The following is a 19,038-nucleotide window of genomic DNA, read 5'->3' on the forward strand; positions in this document are numbered from 1 at the left end:
TGGAATTTTAAATTTAATAAATGCGAGCTGTCTACTATGTTTGCAGAAATGTCAGTCCTTTCAGTCGGTCAACAGAAACTACCAACTAAAAGTGTGTAAATAAAGCGTACTAAACAAATAATAAAATATACTAACAAAATTCTGATACAAAATGCGACTAATCTATTGCCAATTTTTTCTCAGTGTATATTTGTATTAGTGTATTATTGATTTTCTTTTCATGGTTTTCTCAAATATATGTTCGTATTTGGTTTAGTAATATTCATACAAAACTGTATCGTGTGCATAAAGATTTATATACTTGTAGAGGAAACAACTACAAAAAATCGCTCAAAGCAGACAGCAATCGATACGAGGAAGGGGGTATACATATATACATATATATGTACATATATATTTGCATTTATATTTATGTTTCCTGATTGTGTGGGTACCCAAACAAGTTCTGTCGAAATCGGTTAAAGTTTAAATTGCTCAAAAGCGTGAGAAATGGCACACCATGTGCCAATCTAGTGCCAAACCTAAGCCTTCGTCCCTTCAGCCATCTATGTAGTAATATGTTTGAGAATGAATTATATTGACTATCATAACGTGTCACATAAAATATTCCACAATAAATTGACTTTCGTTCCAAGGCAGCTGCCTGCCACCATCGAAGGGCCGAGGAAAGGCTTTTCTTTTGGTTACTCTGTCAAGTGTCGGCCATAAAAGACGATGGTGGCCTACTGAATACAGTTTACTCGTTGTACGTCCATACAAATATATGTAATATATTTGTGCATATATGGGCATGCTTGATGGATAGAGCCCCATTATGGCCAACTATTAAGAGCCAGCGATTGACAAACTGAGGCTGCCGATGCCAGCACGGGCTGGCTGGAAAATCGCATTAAAAATCAATAAGGCGTACAATAAAATTAGATACTTTTTGATAGAAGAAAAATTTGACATGGCTGTCAGGGTCGAACGAAAGACAGAACTGAGGAGTAGAAGGAAATTCGTAGCAGTGAATACAGCTCGTGCCTCTAAAAAGAATTTCATTTATTTCTGCCTTTTTGACTTGCAACTTCTGCTAGTGAATTGCAATCGAAAATCTGATTTTAATTGGATACCTCTCAGGTACATTTTAAATTTGAACAATATTTTATTTTTCATTATTTACGTAAGATTTTATCAAGGTCAAATAGCAATCATGTTAAAATTCAATTAAGTTGAATATTTGGGGTATCGGAGGTCCTTTTCTTCCCACCCCACATTGCTGTATGCTTTAATCGACTTCGATCTAAGTATAAATAACATTAGCTACTACAAAATATTTAATAAAGATCAAAGGAGATATAAATATTTATGCGAGCGTAAATATTTTGTGGCATGCTCACCTTCAGCGCCTCCTCGTGATTGATTGAGGTGAAGGGGGTGCCATTCACCTCTAGGATTGTATCACCGGGTCGCAATCCAGCGCGCTCGGCCACCGAATTTTCCTCGATGCGTGAGATGTAGACGCCTAAGCCTGGAAAAACAACAAAAGGGGGGCGTGGATGAGGGGAAATCAATTAGCCAGCCCGCTCACACACTCAATTTTTAATATAAAGCCCCTTCCCGAACCACGGGCCGAAATTACCCAGAGCATTCTCCCATGGTCCTCTGTGTTTTTTCAATTTTTCAACATTTTTTTCGTTGTTTTTCATTAAGCTCAGCCATTTTGCAGTGGATTGAGGAAGGGAATGCGGCAGCCATTTTATGTTTAATTTATAAAACACTTGTGTGACTATGTGTGTTTCTCTGTACTTGTGTGTGTGTGTGTTCGTATGTATGAGAGTGTGCACAATGGCGACGAGGTAAAGAGAAGAAGAACTGAAAAGAGAAGCCTGCATACGGGGGCCAACTTAAATAGATTTTTATCGATTTTAAAGCCGTCCGCATATTGCAAACTAAAAATAAATTCAACGGCAGGAAATGGGAATGAAGGCAGGAAGAGTTGAAGGGAAACAGACGTAGCAAAACGGGCAGGAAGAGCTGGTTAGCCAAAAAGGTAGTCAGGTGCAAAATGCACTTGGAAATGTCAAAGCTGCTGGCGGTTTGTCACACACAAACATCCATGCCAATACACGTGGTTACTCAAACGGGTACGGGACGGACACACGGCTCCGTGAGACCCGGACAATAAAACGAAATTGAAAACTAAATTGCACGTAAGAGCTTCCCATGCGCAAAGGAACGGGGCACACGGAGAAGCCATCACCCAAAACCGACTGGGCGTAACATGGTATCAAACAGCAAGGGGCGTGGCAGCAGACAGATTGTATGGGCAGAGAAGTGTCGGGAAATTTCAGTTGCGAAGGCTTTTCCGACAAATCGCAGGGCTTAACAGAGCTTATGGTTTCTGCTTTATTTACTATTAGCCAATAACACGAGATTAAGAAGCGAATTATGTTTAAAATGCTCAGGATTTACCAAGCAATAAAATTGATTTCCATAGCCTGGTTTCTCAAATCACGTATACGCCAAGTTGACCATGCCAGATGCATAGCTAAATTAAATTCGCTTTAAGAGCCTTCTGGAAGGACATTCTGTTGCCCGTTTGCAGTGGAGTTTTCATATAAGCCATATGATCTTCATATATTGAAGACACACTCACCTGAGTCTTTGCCTCCTTTAACGCAAATGCCGAAACCATGATCGATTTGCTGGTCGCGCGACATGGAAACGGTTCGCGTTGTAAGTTCATGGATATTCGGGACACTGCGATCCCTTTCCCGCTCCCGATCCCGATAAATCTGGAAAAGAAGAAGACATTGAGATTTTATTTTAATTGAATATAAAAGTGTTTTATGAACACCCACCTGGTGGGTGGTGGAGGGCGGACTGCTGGCGGGGCTCCGCCTGCCGGTGCGATCCCGATCCCGCGTGCCGCCGTTGCTGTAGTGGTAGCTACTCGTAGGAACTGATGACGACTGGGTGGCGCCGAACATGCGGAGCACCTGCTCCGGCGAGATGGGCCGCTTCTTGTTGCCATTGCTGCTCGCGTGCTGGCCCATCGATCGCCCACTGGCCGCCGTCGAGGTGGGCAGGGTGCCCGCCGTTCCGGCGGCCATGTGGCTGGCGGGTGAGGAGCTGAGATAGGCGCTGCCACGCCCCGGCAACGAGCCGCCCTTGGTGGGCACGCCCGCCGAGTTGAAGTAGTAGTGCGGCGAGTGGGGGCGCTCGACGATCGTGTAAGAGGTGCCCGGCGGGGAGTAATACAATCCGGATCGACCGCCGGCACCGCGCAGCGAACTGGTGCTGTTGCCAACGCGCGAACCGCCCGCCGCTCCCGCCGCCGCCGACGATCCGACGTAGGGTCCGCTGCCCGGCGGCGGACTGATCATGCCGAAGGCCATACCAATGTCCTCCGCCTCGAAGCTGCTCGGTCCCGGCGCTCCACTACTGCGCAGGTGGTGACCACTGAGTCCGGCCGATCCGCCCGTCGGCACGCTCGACGACGACTGCGTTCCGCCCATCGAGGGCCCCAGGCCAAAGCCGGCGGCTGCCGCTGCGGTCGCATTGTATCCGTAGGGTCGGGCACTCCATCGCGAGGGTCCAAGATCACAGAGTTCGGCATAGTCGTTGCCAGCTGCGCTCATTGTCAGGGGGTCGCCGTCGTATGGAATGCCACTGCCCCCAAGGCGCATTACACTGCTGGAGCTGAAAGAATGGAATGGTTGCCATTAATATTTACAATTAGTAATCGAAAACTTTAACAAAATGGGATTCTTCACTTTGTCGTGAGTGTTCTGTGACCATGACAAGTTTTCAAATCTCCCAATCCATCAGATCTCTTAGAAGTGTGGCATGTTGTCTTTTTTCAAAATTTGCAAAGGGGCCTAATCGACCCTGGCTGTAATACCAGGTACTAGCCGTCCGGAATTGGGTTAAAACACCCCCTCCGCTCAGCTCCACCTTTCAATCTGCAATCCCGCGAACAACTTTTGTTTGCGTACGCAGGCCGCTAAGCCGCCGCTCAGACTGAGCGCCACATTCAGTGCAAACAATGGCTTAATCTCCAGAGTCATATGGTGTACTACCGCCCCTCATCCCTGCTCCACCAGCCATGCAAACACATTCAAACAAGCACACAGACACATTCATTTGCGCACACTGCGAAATCAATGGGAACTTATGCCCGTGCTTCATTATTTATGTGCCAACTTTGGTTGGCAAAACAAAAACAGGTTAGCACAAAGGCAGCCAGAGCTCTATGTGCCACACTCCCAGTGGCGGTGCTTCTGGGCCAAGCCATCCTTACACATTTACACGTCCTCCTGATGAAGGAAAGAGGGCACCTCGCTACTCATAAATAGTTGAAAATTGCCGTGCTCACACATTGCCACTCACTTAGCCGTGCCCCTGGTAACGGAACTGACGGGCACACGATAGCCATTCTGTGGTGCTGAACATAAAATAGTTGCAATTTTACAGGACTAAGCAGAACTGCAGTATATTTCACATGCACATGGATCACATCTATGGGCATTCCATAATTACGCCACACTAGTCGGGTTTACTTTCAGTTTGAATCAATATGATTTAAATTATTTAAAGACTCCAAGCTGACTAGCTCAATGATTCGATATTGAATGGCAATCAAAGGCAAGTTTCTTAACTTTCGATCAGGCCATCGAATTCAATTAAAAAACTTCCCCATCGATTATGCCAATAAAAGTTGTATCAAAGGCATGAACGAAACGCTGTCGATTAATCGAGTGTAAATAGCAAATAAGTTTCGAGTGCTCAAATACTAGTGCATGTGTGTTTTTTTTCTTTTTACATTTGAGTTGTTAAGCTGAGTGTATGTGTGTGTGTGTGTGTGTGTGGGAGGGAGATGGGAGAGGTGTGGAAAGGTAAAGTGCACTTTCAGCTAAGCGCTGAAGAACAAAGCGCCGGCCAATTTGGTTTGACGCTTAAGCGCACTTAGCGGTCGACCATTGGCAAACACAAACACAAACACAGGACAAACTAAACACGCACACATGCTTAATTCAGACAGCAGCACACCCACACTGGGACACGCACACAGAGACACCTTCGTAATGGCTGGCAATTGTGCTTACGTCTAACAAGCAGCCAATAATGTCCTTTTTGATTTACCGATACCCATTTGCATTTCTTTCTGCCACACAACAAATTGGCAAGCAGACGCCATTACAAATGAGGCTAACAAATACACGCGCAGAAATGGAAAACATATGTTTGTGTGTGTGCGTGAGTGTGCCAATGTATTTTGTATAAATATCAATAAGACGCATCAGCAGAAGCTTCCCTATATTAAATAGATATGACAATAAATTTTCACTCTCTCTGTCCCTCTTTTCTGTTATTTATTTTTCTTTTTGTTCTTGCTGCTGGCCTGGCTTTGTTAGAGAATAAACGACAAAAACAGCATGCTCCAAACGTATTTACTCATGACCTTGGTAAAGCACAGCCAGGACTCACACACACACTTGCCCAGGAACCGCACTCACTCACACACACATAAACAGCGACACTGTGCACTTGCAAAGAGTGCTCCACTTATTGCCATTAAGTTGTGGGGCTCGGACTTGATCGTCCTTCTGAAAATTCCCCAAGACAGCTTGCAAACTTCAAAAATGGCAAAACTGATGAAGTCCCAAACGGGCCACTAAAGCTCATAATCAGTGCTCACCGCGGATATAGTGCTATTATCGCAAGTGCCGGGTATAACATCCACTTCGGGATCTCCAAGGGACGGTATTCATTCGGAAGCAGGCTAACACGTGCTGGACTTTATCGCTATGCTTGCAATCGCTAAAGGAAGAACTAACTGCTAAACGGTGACAAAAAGCACTCACACACCAACACTCACAACCACAGTTGCCGCCGTTTGTCGTTGGCGCTTGACACAAGGACATTTCTCATGTACGCGTTGTGACATTTTTCGGAATTTGTTAGTCTGACTCTGGTTTGTGCCAAGCAGCCAGTCGAGAGTGCATAGATAGACCGTGGCATACATTGCTCAATGCAGTACATTTTTGGAGGAAATTTAAAGCGTTTTTTAAACTCAAATATGGAATATCAGAAGGCGTCAGATGGTCAAATAATTTGTGAATATTTGAAAGACAACATTTTGGGTTTTCGGAAAATATTTGTATAATTTTGGGGGCTCAGATTCCACTGTGCCGAGTTCCAATTCTCGTGTTTGTCTACTTCCAACAGCTGGCAGTTTGTTGTAACTGTTTCGCCGTTGTCACTGCCACGCCGCCTGCACTTTGCCCCCTTGTCTTTGGTTTTTGCTGTTGCTGTTGTTTGATTTGAAAATAAGTTTTGTATATTGTTCACTCCAGTTTTTATTGGACTCGAGCCTAGGCAGGTTTCATGCCTGTATTTTACACAGAAAAAAAGCGTCAAGCTGAGCCTAAAAATTCTTAGGATATTCACATGATGTTAGCTGCAATAAAATGGCACAGCTTGCTTTAACAATTACATTTCTTTTTGTAAGGTCTATTTAAATATAGATATAAATTTATATAAATATATAAATATAGATTGAAATGGAAACAAGGGTTTTTTTCCGTGTCGATGTGGGAATGTGTCCTTTTACATCGTGCTTTTTGGTCCGATGCTCAACTGCGATGGCAATAGTCATAGTTGTTGGTATTCTAGTTGTTTGCATTTTTAAAATAATTGCTAAGCACATTTCGATGTTTGAGTATTTGCATACAATGAGTACACACACAGGCGCAAATGAACAGGAAGAAAGGAGGCCCCCAAATGTATGCTATGCAAAAGACTTTATTTCAGAGCAAACCCGTTTATCGCTTGCCATTAATAATTGATGTTTAATATGCGCCTGGCATTTAACATTCAGCTTTTCAAGTACGCTTAATAGTTGCCAGAGGCATATTAAAACATTAACCAAGGCTGCAGAAGTTCGCTTAAGCCCAGGGCATTCATCACCGTTCATCATCATCATCAGCGAACTCCTTTTTTTCCATTCTCCTTTTCCTTTGCCTTTTTTTCGGCGGTAAATTTCTGGGGAAGTAATTATGATGAATGCAGGATATGCACGAGTGCGGGGGCTGTTTGCCAAAAGCGGCATGTCGAACTTGTAACTGGGTTAATTGCGCGTAAATAAAAGGAAGGTAGCACATGGGGAACATGTGCCTTGCCCATTTCCCATTTCCCGTTTCCGTGGTGCTGTCAATAAATCTCGAACAAGATCTCGTGGAAGTTTGATAAGCAGAGCATTGACTCGAGTTACGTGACTTTGCCTTGTTTACTCTGCGCAGCAAATCACATGAAATCATGTGCATTTTCTCTTTATTCCACGGGCTGAGTTCTTACTAAGTTGGTGATAAGCCGGAATATGCAGCGTGTTGATTGTCAACTTTAGAAAACTTCTCGAAATGTGACTCATTTGTGACACATATGATTGCAAGGTAAATTTAAGAAGTACATCTTGTGGTTTCTTTTTACTTACGAATATTGCCTTCTAGTGCATATAATGCAAAATATCCTCTTAGTTCGAACGCATATTAATCAGCTTATGAAAACTAACAAGGATAATAATATAATATTTTAAGTCTATATTGTGGTTTTGGTCACAAAGAAAAGCAGTCCCTCCTTCACTCAACTCCCAATATATTGATAAAATGTTTTAACCAATAAACAGAACCTATTAAATAAAATAATTTTCTTAAACGGATGAAAAACTATATATTATAAGTCTTGAGATGGCATGTGAAGATTACTCATTTAATCCTATTAATGCTAATCCTATATCAAGTTAAAAGGGAAGTCCTATCGAATCGCATATTAGTTCATATGAACTTAATTTCAGCACTCATCTGAAGCAAATTGATGGCCCGCAGATGAAAGATATTCCAAGGGCCTTGTCAAAGTGACGTTGTACTTGCCCCGTGAGCCAAGTACTACAACAAAACAATGCAATCTAATACATAATGGAAATGCACTAGTTCATGTATTAATGAGCTTTGTGAATGCTGCCACTCAATTACCTAACGCCCCCGGATATTTGATATTGAATATTTGAATGCCTGGCATACATGTTTGTATGTGCAAACAAGATAGAACGCTCTGGTCAAATCCCTCGACTATCAGATACCCGTTTAGACGCCATGCATGGTTCTCTCAACTTTGTAGCTTTTATACTTCCCGAGATCACAGCATTTATACGGACAAGACCAGAACGACTTGACCAAATATCTTGATCAAGAACATATACTTAATTAAGTCGGAAGAGCTTCCTTCTACCAGCAAAATATAATAATTGTGGTTTAATTCAAGTGTAACACTCGATAGGCATTGTAATATGAAGCTGATTCTTCAAACAATTGTTTTTAATCAATGGCGAAAGACTGAAATATGTCTTTTCTGTCCTCTACATATGCGTTACAGCTACTTCTTTTGGTATGCAAATAGATATGTAAAACATACATGCCTTTTTTCAATTAAAATTTCCTTTTGCTAGCGTGAAGGGTGTGGTTTTCTTGAGATATTTTTCCAACTAAAACGTCACGTAGACGACACGAAGCCAGAAGAAAATCTGCCATAATAAGATATGCACAAATGCACATGCATAAGTTAGGGCAGATAGAAAGAAAATGGCCAAAAGGAACCGAAAACGTGGAAAAGGTACAACAAACCAGGCCCGAAAGAAGAACAAACCAAGTTGACTTACATGTCAACTATTGATTTTTTAATTAAATATTAATGAAGCACGAGGAACGGTTACAACAACAGCATTGGCTGCGGCAAAAATGGCACAAAACACGCTCGAAAAAAGAGGGGAAAAGTTGAACTGGGAAGTGGAACGCCTCAGGTATGCTACAAAAAACATGACACACAAAGAAGGGTACCAGGTGAGCGAAGTAAGGTATACGAAATATACGAGCAAATTACGAATTTTTAATCACACGTCGCGTTTGTTATATAAGCGGGAATATCAGATCCCCGCCAAACCTAAAAAACGTAGGAAAAAGCGAACAGAAATCAAATAAAATAAATATGCAAAGCGTCGTCTCGCTGTCCCTACCACACACCACCCCCTTTTCCGCCCAAATTTCCCTCTTTTGAGTAGGTCGTCTATGCACAGACACGCAACTACACTGAGAGGAACCCTTACTGCATTTCGGAGAAAGCATTGGTCCTTTTATGTCAAAATCCAAATGTGAAGTGTATATATTTTTGATATATTTATATGTTTTGCAGTTTCACCATACTGATTGATTGATTGATGTGAATAATTTTCATAATTAATGTATGTATAATATGAATAATTGTGAATAAATTGCAGTACATTTTTTTGTCATTCGCTAATACCAACTAATACCAACTAATACCAATAAATGGAAGATTTACATTTTTGAAAAACTTTTTTGATTTCTTGTTGGTAATATATTTGCATGCATGTATATGTATTTGCATTTCCTTGATATTTTCTGACTTGATGATTATGAGCAATAACTTTTTCCCGGTGCAGCGGTAAAAAAGTAGGAAATGTGTGGAAATGTAAAAGGCAAATGAAACTAACTGGGGAAGTCAGGGTCCGGGGAGTGTGTGTGTGCCAACGAGAGACAGGACAGCCAGGACAGGCTGGCATTTCCTACAAAACGCCGAGCAGCATTTTGTCCAGTCACGAAAAGTTAGTTCTGGGCAAAAACAAAAAGCACCAGAATATATACACACGTACCGCTGAATGGCTGGAGTTCGGGCTAGCAAGAAGCTCTCGAGTCGACAAAGTCTCAAGTTGAATGAAGAGCTCACGCAACTTACACACAAACTAAAAGGTGACTGTGGACTGGGGTTGTTATAAAAAACCCAACTAACATATTATGCCCGGCATGAATTCTAGTTTACGCTTGCCATGTAGTGAGGAGTACGAAATTGGTGCATTTGAAAATTGATATTTATGACAGGAATTAATAATCATACATATCACAGGTGAGGCGAGCTATGTTAGGTCAGGTTAAATTACCATTCATCTTAATTAAGAATCAAATGTTATTGACAATTTTAGCCATTTGGCTTGGCATTCGCTTGTCTATGCATTAAAGCGCTGAAAGCCTTCAATTTTTACATAAATCTCCTATAGAAAATTCCACATAATTTGGAATGCCAAACTGCAGCCCATAAGCCCCTTAATTATTGTGTCAGCCAACTGAAAGTTAATAAACCACCCATTGTCATGAAAATAAAATCCAAAAATAAACTGCCAGACCAAATGGGGCACCAGCCAAAATCAATAATAAATACATAAACAGGTCAAACCATGCCGCAACGGAGAAAGACAGTAGGGAAGCCATTGCCACGATGGGCTATGGAAAACTGTTCAAGATAAGTGCAAAAACTAATAAATTCATATATAAATCGCTCTTTCTGCAAGAGTCTATTAAATGTAAATATATGCTTCTATTTATTTCCAACGGATTCACTGTCTAAGAAGCTATGTTTATTTTAAGTGGATATTGAAAAGAACACACAAACTATGTTATTTACTTCTGAAATTTAGTGAAGCTCAGAACGCTGACTTTATCATAAACGACGCATTTAATAGAAAGTCATAAAGGGAGGCATTTATTATTCATCACGTTTAAATTCGCAGTTCACAATTTGGCAACCCCGCAGTGCAATAAATAATACAGCGTTTTATCAGAGTCATCATAATCGTTGAGTTGCGTGGGAAAGCCCCAGATCCAGCACATTTCCAACACAAATAAGGATAATAAGCCAGCAATTAGTGTCACCGATGAAGAGTGAAACAGAAACATGGCCCAAAGCCAAAGCCCCCAACACACTTATAGCAATTTGCCCTGGGTTGAAAATGGGGAGAATAACAAAGAAAGAGGTTAACCGAGGCGCTCGTACAGACGCAAATCTATTATCCCACATCCTTTTTACCTCCTACAGCAGAAAATGGAAAAAAAAAATGAGAGGGAACGTAGGAAAAGTTGCAAGGACAAATCGCAATTCCAGTTTTATAAATATTTTTCTATTTGCCTATGGAAAACTGCTGAATGGTCCTTACTTTATCAAGACCTACTTGCGACTCAATTCAATGGCGAACGGTGAGGGAAACTTTCTTAATACAAGATACTCAAAGGACCTGCACACGGACACACAGAAAGAGACGGAGTCCGACATTCAATTGCCACCTTACGGCTGTAGGATTTGCCATTTATAATGTGTGCGCCTGTGTGTGCGCGTGAGTACTGGCCAACTCAAACCGAAAGTCTTAAGTGAATTAAGAGGGAAACTTGCAACATTTCTAAGACGACCCCAATTCACCCCCACCCCGCATGTCCTCCATCAAGGTTAGCCCACTTAATGAGCTCTTGAAGTGCTCAAGCTTGAGTTTGCTAAATACATATCTACGAGCATGAACAAAAAAAGGATTATTTGATATGGCAGCCCCGCCCTCCGTTTAACGATATCCTTCTGACTGGACACCTGTGTCTTCGTTTGCCACCCTCCTCCCCCTCATAGGCTCCAAGATTGATTGTTATGCCAGCGAAAACTAAAAGCAGAAGGGCTCGGCCCACTTCAAACCCCACTTGGATTTGCTTTAGTTGGGCTTTGGCCACTTAATGATTGCCAGCCAAAAACTTGTGGATAGTGCGAGGTCAGGATGTGAGGTGCGTTCCGGGAATGCCAGGGTATGTCACCCACACCTTGAGTTATACCATAAAACAATTATTGGAATTTCTTTCCTTCACCTTCGCTGTGCGGTGGGTTGGGTTTTTCGGCTTATTTTATGATGGGTGTAATTAAAGTTGGCGACTGGGAAGATGGTCACGTAACTTCAATTCGATAGCGGATATATCAGCATAATAGCTTTAAGGACTTGCAACTTGAGATGCCTTTCATAAAATATTAGGTATGATCTTATAGAGATACTACAAAACTGATCTTTATACGTAGACAATTGTTTATTAAAACACAAGCCCAAAACCTCACCCACCTTGACCCAAAAAGATAGTTTACCTTATCACTTTCACAAAAGCCATTATTAACGACACAGCGACAACAGAAATTTCGAGTAAGATATTAATAACCTAAAAAACACACTCGTGGTTGACACTTTGGCTGAGGCGAACACGAGCTGAGGCTGAGTAATAACTATTTAATGAGTTTGTGCCACAGCTCGGTGTTGGGGAGAAGAAAATAACTTGGCCGTGAACCAAGTGCCAACTGCCGTCATCGGGAAAACATTCCATCCACTGACGCCATTTAATTAAAATTTGCGCCTAATTAATTGCCGAAAAACGGAAGCGCACAGCCTGACAGGACATTGGGCGTACTAGGCGTATGAGTGATATTTGCCTATTTACATCAGCTCCCATTTGATTGGAGCTCAGCGCACTAATTGGAAATGAAAATTTGATTTCTCGCATTTCTGTGGTCTATACCTCTATTTTGCATTTTGTATGATTGAATTCTACGGCTAAATTTTACCCAATTGCATTAATAATAAGTAATATATTATTATACGTTGGACAGCCGAAAAGTATGTAAAACTTTTGTTTTTTTTGGTTCGATTTTTTTGGTTCACCGCCATCATTTTTGCTCTGCATAATTGATGGCTGAGCTCTTAATTGAAACTGAGTTGTGGTTATTATGAGTCTAACGAAGGGGACGTGTCCGTTCGGCACGCGGAAAATTTATGCAAATTAAGATTGCACTGGGGGCGGTTGCAATTAAAGCCAAATTGCTGCGTGAAGAGTGGAGAAAAAGAATAAAAGTTTTGTAATTGAAGAGCGTTTGAAGGGTGCGAGTGCCGAGCAGGGCTTGAGATAAAATCGAAAGGAGCGTCCTTGAAGACATGAACGTTTTTTTTCCGGCATGTACTTGTTAGTCGATGGGACATTTTTAATTTATTTGTAAAAAAGCAGCGGGACTACGGCTTTTTAACCTATATTTTACTTCGGGTATTTAATAAGAAAAATTACAGAATTGAGAGATATTAAAAAGGTTACAAGTTTTTCTTAACAAAAACTTAATTGTGGTGATACCAAAATTAAAGCTGAGTGAAAATAAATTAAATTTGCTACACTTTTGTAATTGGCTTGAAACCGAACAGAAAACTACTTCTTGAAGATGGTCTAAGTATTTTATCCAATTCACCTGCGACCAAGAAAATGTTATCATGTTAATGTTATCATCTTATCTTATAAAATGTTAGTATTCACCTCAAAAGTGAATAAGTTTGGTATAGATGGTATAGAGAATAGCTGGTGTTTTGTTTTGGTGAAACGTCTATGTTCTAATAATTAAACAAACTATTTTGCATTCACAGTATTTAGCTTATAACCCACATCAAGCGGCCTTGTGTTGTCTTATATTTATGCAAACTTTTAAATAGATATCAAATGTCATATTCCGAAAAAAACTCTTACCGAGCTATGTGCGAAAACAAAATGGGCAAGAGAGACCAATAATAATTGAAACAATGAGACTACTGTATTCACGGTATCCTAGTGACAAGTTTCGCAACTTTTTATGTAGCACACTTTTGCGGGCCGAGGCATTCAGACTTATCGCCCATTCAAAACTATAAACACAATGATTTATTATACGAGTATCAAGTCCTTTCACTGCACCTTATTTGTGCCTTATCTGTGTTCACAATTTGGGTTGTATGCTCACCTGTTTGGAATTCTAAGGATACATTAAAACTGCCGTTGCTCGGGCGCGGTGTGTGTGTGTGTGTTGGTGAGTGGCGGCCAGAGGAGCCTGTGTGTCGGCCAGTGTTTGCTGGAGGCCCCTATTGAATGGATGGTGACACGACCGGACGCTCGTCCTGTCCGCAACACACAGTTGTCCTGCTGCCAGGCTTCCTGCAGCAGTCAGCTGATGCTGATTGTGACGCTCCTGCTGCTTGTGGCATGCAAAAAGTTTTCCCTTTGAGTTTTCCAGCGCCGTCCGTCCGACCGGCCGTCCGTCTCTTTCTGTCTGTCTGTCACTCTATGCGCTTCCTGCCTCTCGATGCCGCCACGTTGTGGCGAGAGTGAAAGTATTTTTTTTCAATTTTTTTTTTAGTTGCCTCTTTGTTGTATTTTATTGTGGTGAATTTGGGTTGAGGGTGCTACTCTCTCTCTCTCTCTCACTCCCTTTCTCTCTTGTCAAGCTTTCTCCCACGCTCAGAGAGCTAGGCACATTTTCTGGTTGAGTAAATTGTTGAAATAATATGCTTGCTATTTTTCAGTGACACAGCGACACTTTGTTTGAGGCTCATAGACTCATAATATTTAATGATTTTTTGGTGATTTTTTCGGCTTTGTATTTATCTGGCCGGGTCCAGTTGGAAAGTTTTGGTGTGTTATGTGCTCTATAGTTTCTGCTCTCTGTACGCCTATAATCTGAATACTCCGTATCCCGACCGAGCACTCCGAAACCGAATCCGAATTTCGGACTCGCGACTCCGAAACGACTATCGTACGTGGCGAATTTGACGTTTTGTGTAATTTAACCTTCTGCCCTACTCTTCTCGAATGCGTCATCGGGAATCGCGTAGAGTGGAGTCGAGTCGAATCGAATCGCTTATTTATTTGCTTAATATTTTATTTGGCACCCACACACGCGCACGCACACTTTGTTGCACATGTTTGCATACTTGCTGGCATATAATATTTTGGTTTTGTTAAGCAAACGCCATGTTGTATGACTGGAGCCATCGAACAGCGAGTTGAGAGCCTTGGCCAGAAGCCGTCAAGGTTATTATTTCCTTGGTGTTTGCCTCATAAAGTAACCCTCATCTGCTACTGTTTCTGTTTTTTTTCAGCTTATTCTCCTGCAACCAATTTAATGAAGAGCCCTTCTCTGTGGCTCTATTTTAGCATGTTCGTCGCTGTATCTACATGCCCCGTGCATATTGCCAAAAAAATTGTTGAAGGAGGAAAATCGTTTCACACATTACACACAACAACACGGAAGAGGCAGAGTTGCCCTGTCTCTTTCCTTCTTTCGCCTTATGCAGCCCATAATTGGCGTATTTGCTTAACTGGCATTTCAAAACACTTTTTATTTCGATTCTTTCGGTGTTATTTGGCGGAAGCCTTTTTGCAATTATTTTGTAGCCAACTTTTTCTTTTCCACGAAGCGCGATTTGGGCTGCGATTTTGTAGTTTCTTCCCCTTCGCTCTCTCCTTCTGTATATTGTGTTATTTTTCAGCGGAGCTCCGCGTCTTTACCGTTTGGCTCCACTTCTCCGACTACTTTGAAGGCTTCGCTTCGCAGAGGCCTCGGCCCAAAAGCTTTCCCCGATTTTGTAGGCTTCCGTGCAGCCGAAGAGAGCAACCCTCCGAGAGCGGAATCCCCGCCGAGACTGACTGGCGACGTCCTGGCGAGCTGCGTGCTCTCTCCCTCTCTCACGTATGCTGTCCCTACACATAAATAAAAGAATAAAAAAATTAAAAATATTATTTGCATATTAATTGAAATTATTATTTTGCATGAATAATATATATTGATATATATAATATATATATAACATATATATTATTTTGATACAATTTAAATATTTTTACAAAATGCACTTGATCTAAAACCATTTTTAAATTCAGAAACTAAATATATAATAAAAATAATAATAATTATTTTATTTCAAATCGTTTATGTTTTCCCCTAATAATAATATTAATATTAATAAAATGTGCTTACAATGCACATGTGAATATTTTATTTATTTTTCTGAGTGCACCTCTCTCTGGCCCTGGGTTCTAGGTTCTCTTGTTGGTCTTGCACTCAAAGTTTGCGTTGTTTGGATTTTGTTATTTTAATGTTCACTGAGCAGTCCCTGAAGAGATGGACGAGGGAAGGGGGTCCCTGGATAAAGGGAATGCGAGAGAGGGGGTGTGTATTCTCAGTCTCGTTTCCAGTGTGCTTTTTGAGGATTTCTTTCGTGTAATTGTTTTCGTTACGTTTGTTACGTTTGTTATGGGCACCAGGTCCACATGCACCTAAAATGTAGACGTAATTGTGCACTTTGAAAAAAGTTTACTTTTAAGTTTACATTGTCCTTCAAAATCTATTGGTTTTAATAAAATGTAAATAATAAGCATTTATTTAAATCATGTGAATGCACAACTAATAAATTGTTAGCACCTATTCAAATATTTAAATAAATTCCTTCGCTATAAAGAAGTTGGAACTTTGTAAAAAAGAACATGATATTTAATGCTTAATTATATCCCGAAAATAGGACTACATTTCACTTAATTTTCCGTACTGTACATATGCTGCATATCTACATATGTACATATATAGTTTCAAAATGTTCAAAATTGTAATACCAATGGCAAATAAAAATAATTGAAATTAAATGTCTCAAATTACAATTACTTGGCTTAAGATCTCGCAGCTACAATGGCTTAATGCAACATTTTATTGAAGCTTTCGCCCAATTAAGTGTCTTGGTGTAGCCATAAAACCCATCCAACAAACCCGCGCCCATCAAAAGCCTGCCCAGCTACCCCAACTCTTGCATTTTCCCTCGTTTTCCTCTCCATCTCGAATGTCCCCAAAGAGAGGGAGGGAACTCACTCAATAGTCCGAAAAGCGAACTGAGGCCCAACCGATGAGACCCAAAAGAACCAGGTAATGCCAGAGCTTGCAAAAAAGCTCTCTCCCTGTCGGAGTTTCCTCTCTCGCGCTGTCTCTTTTGTTGGGCGACTCTCCCACGCAGGAACTCAACACAGCTGGCGAAGAAACGTCAAAAATGTGTGACAGGAGCTACACGACGAGGAAGAAGCAGAGAAGGACTAGTTTGGCAGGTAGCACAGGTCCTTTATTCTCTCTCTAGGGAGGCTGTGTGTTGGTGAGTGTGTGGCAGAGAGAGTGGGAAACTGGCGAAGGGCACTAGTGTGAGTGAGGGCCCGACACGTTGTTGCATTCTCGCCTGCCTGAGAAAAGCGCTCGAAAGCAAGCAACCGAAAATAACGGTGCGATTCCTTTGGCTTCGAGTTTCCAGAGGAATGCAGGAAATATTAAATTCAAGATCATTTTATTAAATTTTAAGTAAATGTGGTTGCCTTTTTTCAAACTAACATAATATTTTATTAAATGCTTTCAAATTTTTAATATTAATCGTATTGCGCTTAGATATTTAGATTACAAGATATAATTATTCCAAAACAACATTATATAATGTTAATATTCCAAAACAACATCCGCTCTTGAAGTATTCTTTCGCAAGGGTATTTAAGTCACCTGGCATGAGTCTTCGTTTTAAGTTTCGTGTTCTTCTTTTTGTGTTTGGCTGTTTTTTGTTTGAAGGTTTCACCTGGTGTCGATGGAAATGTACACGTGCTATATGGTGGGTATATGGTCGAGGGAATCGTTAAGGAAGAGGGTGTAACCCGCAAGGGGTGGGGGCTTGTGTGTGGCGTGGAGGAATGGAGAAGGCCAAACTAGACTGTCGTCATGATACCGCCACCCCTAATCCCCCACTTTCTTCTAGGACTTTCTAATTGAATTTCTTGTTTTGACCTGCAGTTGTGACCCTGTCTTATCAATTTTCTCTGTGGGTATGTGTTGAATTATGTCATTCCAACTGCGTCATTGTGTCTGCTTGAGGTTATCGATTATTCCTTCTCAGTTATGACGAAACGCTTTTGTACGCTAGAAATTGCTTTTACCTCCTTCACTATTCCCCTCCCCCTCACTGGGTTTGCTTCCGTTGCACTGAGAAAAATATTTAACGAGTTTCCATTATGTTTCACAGTACGTTTAACGGTACTTCCGTTTCCTTAAGAGAACTAAATGAGGCAAATTCATTAATAAATAGCAAATTCTTCAGATTCGAAAGTGATAATACAACTTATACAATTTTCATTGAGGTACAGAACATAACCTTTTCGTCATAAATTTTAATTAAAAATATTTCTTTAAAAAGTTGTCATTGAACAACCGATGTGGTTAAGATTTTCTTCGTGTGCTCATGACTTGCACAACGATGACGTCATTGTTAACCCCGGAGCTTTCACTATGTTCACCTCCTGCTCACCGCCACACCCCCTTTTGGCAGCACTCCACTTAGATGTGACCGCCCACTTTTCAGCCCTTTTTGAGCAGCCTCAACGTCAAGTCAAGTCAACTCATTTCCATTTCCATTTGATGCTTGATGCGGATTTTCACCGACTAGTTTGAGAAAGTTTGTTTTTCGAGAGCTTTTCAAGCTAGTCCCGCTGTCCTGTCACGCCCCCTTGCCCGTTGCCTTACATCCTCAATTTGTTTGCCTCTGTGGGTTTTATTATTGCGGAACGAGATTATTTATTTTTTGTCATTGAAGTGATCTAATTAAAGTTTGTGTCGGCCCAAAAATTATACGCGCCGAAAAAGGGGTAAGAAAAACGAGATTTGTTTTCAGCGAAAGTTTTAGGGGCGGGTCACCCCATTTGAAGGTGCAACTTGTTTTCGTTTCCGACGACCAAAAGTTGTTAAAAGCCAAAAAAGTAATTTATTTCAGTTTTACTGCCTTCATCTCGTAGCTGTGTTGGTGTGTGTGTGTGTGTTTCAGCCTGCAAATGTAATGAGATGTTTTGACCCGCTAACTTGGCCCTTTCTTCTAACCCCTTCCTTTAGCCTTGTGGATGCTGATTTGGTTTGAAGCCTTGGCCAAGTTCTCTTGGCATCGGCTGCTTGATAATCAGATTTTTCGACTTTTCGTCCTTCTTCGCTTTTTACATCGAAATGGGTTAACTTTTTCCGTCCACTGGGGGTTAAGTTTTCACATAGCCAGGCCGGGCTAATCAAAGTTGGAAATCTGTTTTGTTGGATTCCCAATACCTTAAATGGAATGACAAACTTCCTGGCATAGATGGGATGACATGATATTTGAAATATATCGATGATGTGATTCTAAAAAAGTGTCTAAGGTCTTGATTCCAAAAAAGGAAAGCTTCAACTTGTTTATCGCATTAAATTAATCTTTAAAAATGTATTACTTCAAACTTTAATAGGCTTCCGCTATTTTACTTACTTTGGACGAAATCCTTATTGTAAATACACAAGTCACATTATTCT

At 41.1% G+C, this 19,038-nt stretch overlaps 1 protein-coding gene across 5 annotated transcripts in view; it reads right to left on the bottom strand.

Moving 5' to 3' along the window:
* The window catches only part of LOC6545554 (whirlin), a 36,255-nt gene extending 20,966 nt beyond the window's left edge, over positions 1-15,289 (bottom strand). For 3 of the 5 annotated variants that reach the window (XM_026978025.1, XM_026978024.1, XM_026978023.1), the window contains exons 1-4: positions 13,663-15,286; positions 2,844-3,684; positions 2,639-2,777; positions 1,380-1,510 (exon numbers count right to left, since the gene is read on the bottom strand). In XM_026978025.1, coding sequence (XP_026833826.1) covers positions 1,380-1,510; positions 2,639-2,777; positions 2,844-3,671 — 1,098 coding nt within the window. In that variant the 5' untranslated portion in view covers positions 3,672-3,684; positions 13,663-15,286. Of the gene's footprint in view, positions 1-1,379; positions 1,511-2,638; positions 2,778-2,843; positions 3,685-13,662 lie in introns of all 5 variants that reach the window. The other 2 variants (XM_026978022.1, XM_026978021.1) reach the window with 1 other exon arrangement.
* Between the last annotated feature and the right edge of the window lie 3,749 nt (positions 15,290-19,038).

Source organism: Drosophila erecta, unplaced genomic scaffold (assembly GCF_003286155.1).
Source record: "Drosophila erecta strain 14021-0224.00,06,07 unplaced genomic scaffold, DereRS2 tig00000021-arrow-pilon, whole genome shotgun sequence".
Lineage (NCBI taxonomy): Eukaryota > Metazoa > Arthropoda > Insecta > Diptera > Drosophilidae > Drosophila > Drosophila erecta.